The sequence below is a fragment of the Salvelinus alpinus genome, chromosome 8, assembly GCF_045679555.1.
Source record: "Salvelinus alpinus chromosome 8, SLU_Salpinus.1, whole genome shotgun sequence".
NCBI lineage: Eukaryota > Metazoa > Chordata > Actinopteri > Salmoniformes > Salmonidae > Salvelinus > Salvelinus alpinus.
Genome location: NC_092093.1, coordinates 7949324 through 7960348, shown reverse-complemented (window position 1 = coordinate 7960348; position 11025 = coordinate 7949324). Strand labels below are relative to the sequence as shown.

At 40.4% G+C, this 11025-nt stretch overlaps 1 protein-coding gene across 1 annotated transcript; it reads left to right on the top strand.

Moving 5' to 3' along the window:
* Positions 1-641: 641 nt before the first annotated feature.
* Positions 642-10787, top strand: LOC139582498 (oocyte zinc finger protein XlCOF6-like). The gene is made up of 4 exons (XM_071412558.1): positions 642-910; positions 1474-1705; positions 7748-7907; positions 8089-10787. Exons 1-4 carry the CDS (start codon positions 740-742, stop codon positions 9359-9361), a joined length of 1836 nt encoding a protein of 611 aa, XP_071268659.1. The 5' UTR covers positions 642-739; the 3' UTR covers positions 9362-10787.
* The last annotated feature ends 238 nt before the right edge of the window (positions 10788-11025 follow it).

The following is an 11025-nucleotide window of genomic DNA, read 5'->3' as shown; positions in this document are numbered from 1 at the left end:
CAGCATCATAACAAAAGGCCTACGATTGAAATATGAGAATATAAAGACAACCACATTTATCCGCAGCTGACATCTGGCTTTAGTTTTTAATTTGCTGTTTTTTATTTTGTTATACTCTTGTGAATTCAATGGTTTTTACTAGATTACTTGTAGTTTTTCATGTTGTCTGTCTGTAATTTTTGTAATGACTTGGTGCTGCCTATCTTGGCCAGGACGCTCTTGAAAAAGAGATTTTAAATCTCAATGAGCCCTTCCTGGTTAAATAAAGGTTAAAGATTTTTTTTTTTTTTTAAGTAACACTGTGAGCAACACCTTTGTCTTAATTTTTGTCAGCTCACAATATGTGTATTTTTCAATACATCACGGTATTAGTTTTGAATTACTTATGACAAATGTGTATGTTTAATTATCTAACAAATTCCACGCCACTGATAGGAGCGCATTGTGTATCCTAATTCTACATACAACATGTTCACCAGGGCTGTAATGATTAGTAATATACGTTTTGCAACGGAAACTAGAGTTTCTACTGGACTAATTCAGGTAGGTCCCTCGCCGTTTCCGTTGGTTCCTAGTGAATAAACCCAATGTTACAGAAAATGGTAGGAACATTTCTTCTCCATTGCGTGTTTCATTTCGGACAATAATACAGCGTAAGGCCGGAAACATTAGACAGCGGAAAAGAAGCAAACTACACATTTTCAAAGTAGGCTATTTCTGAGATAACTAGCTAGCAGTCATGTCGAGCGCAGATATATTTCAGACACAGTTATCCCAAATTATGGGGTTATTAGTTGAATCAACAGTTAGCGAGATGGAGCGACTTCTCGACGTGTGTGCTGCTGTTTTGGAGAATAAAGACAATCGTTTCCTGAAGAGAGAAATGGAGCGTGTGAATACAACCAACAAAGTGAGTGAGAAGTGTATCATCAAACCAATAATCTGTGATCAAACCGTAGAGATGGATAGAGGACTCATTTTTTATATATGTGCAATACTCGGGTCTGTGACTGCATGGGTAGCGCCATTGAGGCTACAACCCATAGGAAACCCCACGCAGTTGACTACTTTAAAATGTCAGGAGCATGGTGGAATCTTTAAATGTCGCTGCCCATGCTAAATCGTCCTGTTGGTTACTAGAGGCCTCTGTCATTCTCTATGGATACTTTTTTTTGACATTTAGCTATCTAATGTTAGCCAATAACAGAGTTCCCTAACCCTGTTCCTGGAGCATTACCGTCCCGTGGGGTTTCGCTCCAACCCTAATCTAGCGCACCGTGTTCTCATGTGAGTTACAACTGGGGTTGAAACGAGACCCTACATGAGGGTAGCTCTCCAGGAACAGAGTAGGATAGCCCTGGTCTGGAAGATATTTCTTCAGATGTTCTATAAACGAGGCAATGAGTGTGTATGTTGAATGGTCAGTGACGGTATCAGTAATTCAGTCAATTGTTGTTGTTATTAATATTTCAGATAGAGTTTGCGTCGTTCATGGAAGTGTTGCGTAAAAGCTCGATGGAGAAAATATCATTACTAATGACTGTGGACGAGATGGAGGTGAGAGCGGTGGAGAAGACTGGTGGAGAAGGCACAAGTGGTGGAGAAGCAGTAAACTTGCATAACCCAGAAGTAAAATCACGTGTAATTATAATCTATCCAGGAGATATTAGAGAAGCATTTGAGACTCAAAAAGGAGCCGTAAAGGGTGAGTCATTTGTGGTTGTTTTTTTTAAATTGATTGTTAATGTATGGTTGTGGATGTTCCCATAAGAGAGAGTTAAAGGACGCAACATTGTATTTGTCCCATTACAGAGTCTGTGAGAGCATGGGAAGCGCATAGAGAATGATAGAGATATCTCTTTGCCTAGAGAAAGTATTCACGCTCGTTGACCTTATCCACATTTTATTGTTACAGCCTGAATTTAAAGATGCTCTATGAAGGAACCGCTCCACCGTTTGCTGTTTGCTAAAATTAGAATAGTTTGCTTTATTTCAGTTTGTGACATAACAAGCAAGTATATGTAACGGATGTGAAATGGCTAGCTAGTTAGCGGGTACGCGCTAGTAGCGTTTCAATCAGTTACGTCACTTGCTCTGAAACCTAGAAGTAGTGTTGCCCCTTGCTCTGCAAGGGCCGCTGCCTTTGTGGAGCGATGGGTAACGATGCTTCGTGGGCGACCGTTGTTGATGTGTGCAGAGGGTCCCTGGTTCGCGCCCGGGTCAGGGCGAGGGGACGCCATAAAGTTATACTGTTACATATAGTGTAAAGAATCATTGTACCACTAAAATATTGTATTTGCCTGAAAGTAAGAAGCAAAAACTGAACTTAAGGTAAGCATAGAACTAGCGCACATAGAATGTATTTACCGATCTTAGACTTGCTTTAATTAAGTGTTGGTCCCATGTTTCATGAACCGAAATAAAAGATCCCAGACATTTAGTTTACATCCCTGTTAGTGAGCATTTCTCTTTTGCCAAGATAATCCATACACCTGACAGTTGTGGCATATCAAGAAGCTGATTACACAGCATGATCATTACACAGGTGCACCCTGTGCTGAGGACAATAAAAGGCCACTCTAAAATGTGCAGTTGTCACACAACACAAGGCCACAGATGTCTCAAGTTTTGAGGGTGCATGCATTAGGCATGCTGACTGCAGGAATGTCCACCAGAGCTATTCCCAGGGAATTGAATTTTCATTTCTCTACCATAAGCCACCTCCAATGTCATTTTAGAGAATTTGGCAGTACGTCCTACCGGCCTCACAACCGCAGACCACGTTTATGGCGTCATGTGGGTGAGTGGTTTGTTGATGTCAACCTTGTGAACAGAGTGCCCCGTGGTGGCGGTGGGGTTATCGTATGGGCAGGCATAAGCTACGGACAGCTAACACTTGCATTTTATCGATGGCAATTTGAATGCACAGAGAGACAGTGACAAGATCATGAGGCCCATTGTCGTGCCATTCATCCGCTGTCATCACCTCCTGTTTCAGCATGATTAGTTCACGGCCTCATGTTGCAAGGATCTGTACACAATTCCTGGAAGCTGAAAATGTCCCAGTTCTTCCATGTCACCCACCAGACATGTCACCCATTGAGCAAGTTTGGGCTGCTCTGGATCGACGTGCATGACAGTGTGTTTCAGTTCCCACCAATATCCAGCAAATAATTATACCCTTCAATTGATTGGACTTGAAAAGGTACTGTAAGGTCCCACAGTTGCAGTGGTGTAAAGTACTTAAGTAAACATATTTTTAAAGTACTACTTAAGAAGTTTTTTGGGGGCATCTGTACTTTAATATTTTATATTTTTGACAACTTTTACTTCACTACATTCATGCAGAAAATAATGTACTTTTTACTCCATACATTTTCCCTCACACCTAAAAGTACTTGTTACATTTGAATGCTTAGCAGGACAGAAAATGGTCCAACTCACACACTTATGGAGAGAACATCCCTGGTCATCCCTACTGCCACTTATCTGATAGACTCACTAAACACAAATGCTTAATTTGTAAATTATGTCGGAGTGTTAGCGTACCACTGGCTATCCGTAAATTTTTTGGGGGGAATTTTAAATTATTTTTTACTTTTGATACGTAAGTATATTTAAAACCAAATACTTTTAGACTTTTACTCAAGTAGTATTTTACTGGGTGACTTTCACTTAATAGAAAATGAATCAAGTAAAAGTGATCTTTACTTTCGCGTACATTTACAATTGCATACTTTTCCCACCACTGCACAGTTGACTGCATGTCAGAGCAGAAACCAAGCCATGAGGTCAAAGGAGTTCTGAGACAGGATTGTGTCGAGGCACAGATCTGAGGAAGGGTACCAAAAAAGGTATGCAGCATTGAAGGTCCCCAAGAACACAGTGCCCTCTGTTATTCTTAAATGGAAGACATTTCGATCCACCTAGACTCTTCCTAGACTTGGCCGTCTGGCCAAACGGAGCAATTCGGGGGAGAAGGGCCTTAGTCAGGGAGGTGACCAAGAACCCGATGGTCACTCTGACAGAGCTCCAGAGTTCCTCTGTGGAGATGGGAGAACCTTCCAGAAGGACAACCATTTCTGCAGCACTCCACCAATCAAGCCTTTATGTTAGAGTGGCCAGATGGAAGCCACTCTTCAGTGAAAGGCACATGACAGCCCACTTGGAGTTTGCCAAAAGGCACCTAAAGGACAGTCAGACCATGAGAAAAAGCTCCTCAGGTCTGATGAAACCAAGATTGAACTCTTTGGCCAGAATGCCTAGCCTCATTTATGGCAGAAACTAGGCACCGCTCAACACCTGGCCAATACCATTCCTACGGTGATGCATGGTGGTGGCAGCATCATGCTGTGGGGGTGTTTTTCAGCGGCAGGGACTGGGAGACTAGTCAGAATCGGGGGAAAGATGAACGGTGCAAAATACAGAGAGATCCTTGATGATAACCTGCTCCAGAGCGCTTAGGACCTCAGACTGGGGCAAAGGATCACCTTCCAACAGGACAACGACTCTAAGCACACAGCCAAGACAACGCAGGAGGGGCTTCGGAACAAGTCTCAATGTCCTTGAGTTGCCCCAGCCAGAGCCCGGACTTGAACCCGATCCAACATCTCTGGAGAGACCTGATAATAGCTGTGCAGCAACGCTCCCCATCCAACCTGACAGCTTTCAAGGATCTACAGAGAAGAATGGGAGAAACTCCCCCAAATATAAATCAAATCCTATAGGTGTGCCAAGCTTGTATCATCATAGCCAAAAAGACTCGAGGCTGTACTCGCTGCGCCAAGAGTGTATCGTCACAGCCAAGAAGACTCGAGGCTGTACTCGCTGCCAAAGGTGCTTCAACAAAGTACTGTGTAAAGGGTCTGAATACTTATGTGAATTTTTTTGTTGTAGTAAATGCGCAAAAAATTCTAACCTTATTTATGCTTTGTCATTATGGGGTATTGATGAGGGGGGGGGAAACTATATGAATCCATTTTAGAATAAGGCTGTAACATAACAAAATGTGGAAAAGGTGAAGGGGTCTGAATACTACCCAAATGCACTGTAATTGATAGAGTGTAGATAAGGAAGCCTGTACAGAATACAAATATTCCAAAACATGCATCCTGTTTGCAACAAGGCACTAAAGTAAAACTGCAACAAATGTGAAAGCAAGTAACCTTTTGTCTTGAATACAAAAGTGATATGTTTGGTGCAAATACAACACATTACTGAGTTCCACATTTTTCAAGCATAGTGGTGGCTGCGTTGTGTTTTTTACGTATGCTTGTAATTGTTAAGGACTGGGGAGTTTCAAGAGGGAAAAAAGGAACGGAATACAGCCTAGTGTATACTACTGACACCTAGATTGTGTTGTTTAAACAGGTATAAAGCCAAGGTTGGCGATTTACTGGAACCTGCAGTTATGGAATGTTTGTTGACCAAGTATAATTCATTGGCTGATCCCTCCTGATGACCCGAATGGAATCGTGATCCTTCCTTAACCATAGGAAGTCCCACCCAGTTGACTACTTAAAAATGGTGGAAGCCCTAAATGGCAATGTCCATGCCAAAACAGGTTTTATCCATCTAGAGTCCTATTTAACTCTATGGATGTTCCAAGTACAGTTTCCTATTCCTGTGTAACATCAATTATATTACAACATTGTGTACATATTTTTGTTGTTGCTACAGTTAAATAATTTGTGACCGACCGGCTTGATTCAGTCTTATGTAGCAAAATTTGAAATTGTTTATTTTTTTTAAAAATTTTTTTTTTTTTCATTGGATAAAAGTAGAGACTCAAAGCTAGAAAATGGTATATCATACACTACAGTTGAGGAACAATGGGAAAGTAATCCTGCTTTGAAAGTTGATAAACTTGTAATTTCACTTTTGAGAAAATGTCCCTTGAATGTTTTAGTAAACCTATTGGAGAGCTCTACTTTGTCTACACCCATTCAGCATTGTTCATAGCCTCTTAAGCCTTAGCCCCACCCATCTCTTTAAGGATTCACATGTGAGGCCATGCACTAAACAACCAAAGATTTCAAGACTAAAGGCTGTCTATTGACAGTTGTAGCAGTGACATAATGAACGTTCTATTGTTGTCCAAAATCAAACTTGTCGTTTATGAAAAAGTATAAACACAAAAACTACAGGCTGCATGACATCACCGGCCTGGTGATCCAAAATAGCATAACTAGTGTATTTTAACACAAATAAACCACCCATTAAAAAAAAAAAAAAAATTCAGTATATGTCAATCTATCAAACCAGGCAACATTCTAAACAATGTTTTGGTTCGTTTCTAGCTCGTTAGTTAGATGGCTAGCCAGTTCAAATAATGACCATATCATATAGCTGACAACATCTTCACTTTTAGCTCATGTGTCTTCATTATTACAGGAAAATAAACTTACGACAAGGTCATTATTTACTTGTTAACGGTGAGCCAATTACAGAACATAGCTTACGGTTGTGAGTGCGACGAAATAAAAGCAAGGCATTCTACTGGACAATTTTACAACTTGGGACACGGGCCAATGAGATAAACGTTATAGCCTCATTTGACTTTGGTGCAGATCATGTTCTACACATTACCGTCTCTGATAAACACATACTATATCAAATAAAAGTTTATTTGTCACTTGTACAGGATACAGAAGGTGTAGTGAAATGGTTACTTGCATAGTGGAGTCTTTTTTTATTATTATTATTATTATTTTTTTTAAGACTTGTAGCTAGCTAGATAAACGATGAACCACAATCCCAACTCATGACGTTACTACCCTGCATGAATTTGCAGGTAGCTAACCAACTAAGTTCAATTGTTAGCTAGCTAGCTAACATTAAGCTATAACTAGCTATGCAAATGGCTCTTAGATACTTGTGTATAATCGTGTAGTAATATTATTTGTAACGTTAGCTAGCTAGCTAACAGTACGCTTTAACTTGAAATGAAAACAACTTTCTGGCAAAGATTAAACATATCTGAAAATGTAGCTAGACTATTTTACCCGTTTTATGGATGGATGGAAACGCATGGATACATGGATGGAAACTTCTCCCTCTCTGTCAAGGTGTTTGAAGATGTAATCCAGAGCCAGGTGTTTTATACAACAGCGTTCTATGTGTTCTCTTTTTTGACTCCGTCGGCATATTTGCAATCAAACGGCAGAATTTTCTCCATTCTCCGTAGCTATCATACTCCTAATTCCACTGATTTCAAAACTCGGTCCTCCAGAAAGTGAAGAGCAACACTTTTGTAGTTCTACTACGTGATATCTTTAAAAAAAAAAAAAAAAAAAAAAAAAAAAAAGCTGCGTTAGGAGTACCTACACATACTGAGCAGCTCATGTTATAGGCACAAGCGTGCTACATGGCAGACCAATCAGAACTCATCTCTCGGCATGTCCTGCCCATTCATTATCTCAGCCAATTATGGCTAGCGGGAAAGCTCCTCCCTTTTTCTGTGGCTAAACCACCTAGGCTTCTAATATAACAATTGTATTCATATTTACAGATGGCATACAAGTTTGTTATTAAGGCAAATTAAAGTTAACATGTTCCAAGAAGGCATTTCTGCCCCAAAACTTTTTTTTGATTTAAAAAATATAAACAAAATATAATTTGTTTACATTCAAATGCCTCTCCTGTGAAGTAGTGACGCGAGCCATATGCCTAGTTTCCTGAAACCAGTTACATCTCCGATTTTTTCTTCTGCACAGCAACAACCACAATGACCTTCTCTGTTTTACAGATGAGGGATCTTTTGAGTCCGATAGTCAGGAGGAGGATCCTGGCCTTGCTCCCCTACCCTCACCTTCATCAGACGAGGAATGGCTCCCTGGGGTTGATCCCAGCCAGGATGATCACCTTGATCCTCAGGCGCCATCTGCATCTAGGTTGAAGATACCCATGTTAGGACAACCCTAATAATTCCATTTGGTAGCTTTTGGAAAATAAACAGATTCCGCGCTGTTGCTAACTAGTACATCTCCCTTTTTCCCCCCTTTTTTTAAAGAATTCTTCCTCATTTATGCAAAGAGTTATGGGATAGTAGAATCCTCTTGTCTTAACCTTTTTTTCTCTTCAACCTAGATCTGCATCGGAACCAGACAAACAAGACGCAGGTAGGGATGGAGAAGAGCAAGATGTCCAATGTGGAGATTCTGCAGACGCCGCCCACCAGGGGCCCCTCATCTGTTCCCACTGTGGAAAATGTTTCAAGGAGAAATGGTATCTGACGAGACACCTTCAGTCCCATACGAAATCTTTCAGATGCTCTCATTGTGGGAAAGGTTTTAATCTTGCTAAACAGCTAGCGAAACATTCCATTAAACACCAAGAGAACACCTTCAGTTGTACCGATTGCGATGCGGTGTTCCGCCAGAAATGTACTTTGCAGTCACACAAGAAACGTCACAAAACGGAGAAAACGGTCACGTGCGCAGTGTGTGAAAAAAGGTTTGTAGGGGAAAGGCACAAGTGCATTGTAAAGCAGAGGACATTCAGCTGCTCTTCCTGCCCAAAGGTCTTAAAGACCAGAGAAGGATTGTCTTATCACCAGGGAACACACTCCGGGGAGAGGAAGTATTGCTGCGAGACTTGCGGCAAAACGTTCTTCACCGCTGTGTCCTTAAAAACCCATATGATGACTCATAAAGAGAAGGATCATAGCTGTACTGTATGTGGCCAACGTTTCAACAATGGACATGCTCTCAGAAAGCACATGGTAGCCAGCCACCCTGGAGAAACGCCAGAGAAATGCTTCGTCTGCGACGTGTGTGGCAAATGTTTCGCCAAAAGAGACCATCTGTATAAACACATGAGGAGACACAAGGAAGAAAAACCCTTTGCGTGTGACGTTTGTGGCAAAAAGTTTCATTCCTCAGGTAATTGCAAAAGACACGAGATAACGCACACAGGTGAGAAACTATATCACTGTGACCTTTGCGGGAAAAGTTTTACCCAGTCCGGAACCCTAACCATACATAAACTAAACACGCACACAGACGGTGATGAAAAGCCTTCTTTTAAGTGTGAGATTTGTGGGGAAGTTTTTCCAAGACGTTATACCCTAAAAAATCATATGGTCACTCACACAGGCAAGAAACCATGTCAATGTAGTGTTTGTGGGAAAGGTTTCTTTAGTAATCCTACTCTTAAAGCTCACATGCTCATTCACACAGGGGAGAAACCGTTTGAGTGTGATCAATGTGGGAAAAGGTTCACCCAGTCAAGTCATCTAAAATATCACGAGCGACATGTGCACACTGGTGTCAAACCATTCGTGTGCGACATCTGTGGGAAGGCCTATGCAAATAGACAGAATCTGAAACTCCACAAGTGCAGTGCTTCTGCTAAACAGTAGGTCTGTGCAGTGCTTCTGCTAAACGGTAGGTCTGTGCAGTGCTTCTGCTAAACGGTAGTAATCTAGCGTCACAGCTAGATAATTGTCACCCTGTCAATGAGCAATATATTTTTTGAATGGACCCATTCCATGCTCCTCCACGTGAAGGGGAAAATACAAAATAAAACTAACCAGGTTTCCAGCCAACCTTTTAATGCGAGTAAAGTGCATGTGGGATTTAAAAAAAAATGTAATTATTAAATTTGCCAACAGAACAAAATACGCTTGACAATGTCAGATCTGTTTGTGTCTGTAAAAATATTTATGCGGGAAATTGCGGTGGAAATGCCTCTATGCGCAAATATTGATATAATAACCATCATATCGAAGTGAACTTGGAGTCACGCGATATGTTGTGTGCTCCTCCCACTACGACTCGGTAAACCCACGCAGTTTATTAGACTACAGATGAAATAAATTCTGATGGAACTTCACAGGGTGGTGAAGGTGCACAGTAATGATCTTGATGCTCCTTTCCAATAAATATTGAGGGTCTTATTCTGGTGACATGATGATCGATGCTTGACTGCCGTTTTGACAAGTAAAAATAATCTCACTCTTTTGTCCATAATAATCTCATCATGTAGGTAGTTTTACCCGCACTGTATCTGTGAGCTGGTGGCTAGAGAGCACTGCCAAGACCAGAGTGGGACACATTCACTATAGAACGCAAAACGTTTTGTGACAACTGTCAGCAGAGTTGAAAAGAAGATGGAATCCCATTTAACTTTAGTTTTTTTTAATTGTTTTTTTTATTTGGTAACGTTACATTGGAATTTAAGCGCAAAAGTTATTATGTGCCACTGTTTCATCACGCACATTATTTTATCAACAACAAGTCAATTTATGAAAACTCATCCCAGGTGGGAAAATATGAAGATTGTTTTTAATGCAGATTTTAGAATATTCGCATTAAAATCTGTCTCCAATTGGATGGAAATCTTGCTATTTTAAGGGAAATAATCTGTGTAAAAATAAAAAATGTATCGGTTTTGAGTGTTTTTGTTATGACTGGACTCTGTGTCCTGGCACCAGACAGACCGTGCAGTTGCTAGCTCCATCACAATGTCCTTGAATTGATCCTGCTGCTTCTAATTGGAGACCTTCATATTGTTAGGAGTCTGTTATTGATTGTCTACTCATTATCAATCAATAGATGAGCTCATTTTCCAATGTCATCCGGTCACCAGGTCTTTATGATTTAAAAAAAAAGTTATTTGACCTTTTATTTAGATGAGATCAATGTTTCTTATTTTTTATTTTTTTTTGGCACTCAAATAGCAGTGAAATCAAAAGACAGAATTTGTGATTTTTACCCCCAGCATAGTTGCTTTGGCTTTAAATGCAAATATTCTGTATTTTAAATAAATTAACAAATTAGCCTCTGTGTATTTGTACTTGTCTGTCTCTTCTCCAAGCCACTCTGTATTAAGATCACCATCACCATGTCTGAGCACAATGGGAGTCTATGGGATCTCTGGCAGAATATTATTTTACATTTTAGTCATTTAGCAGACTCTTATCCAGGGTAACATAGTGCATTCATCTTAATAATGTAGGTGGGACAAATACATCTCAGTCATAAACCATGTTTCCATCCACAGTTATGTGAGTATAGTCATATG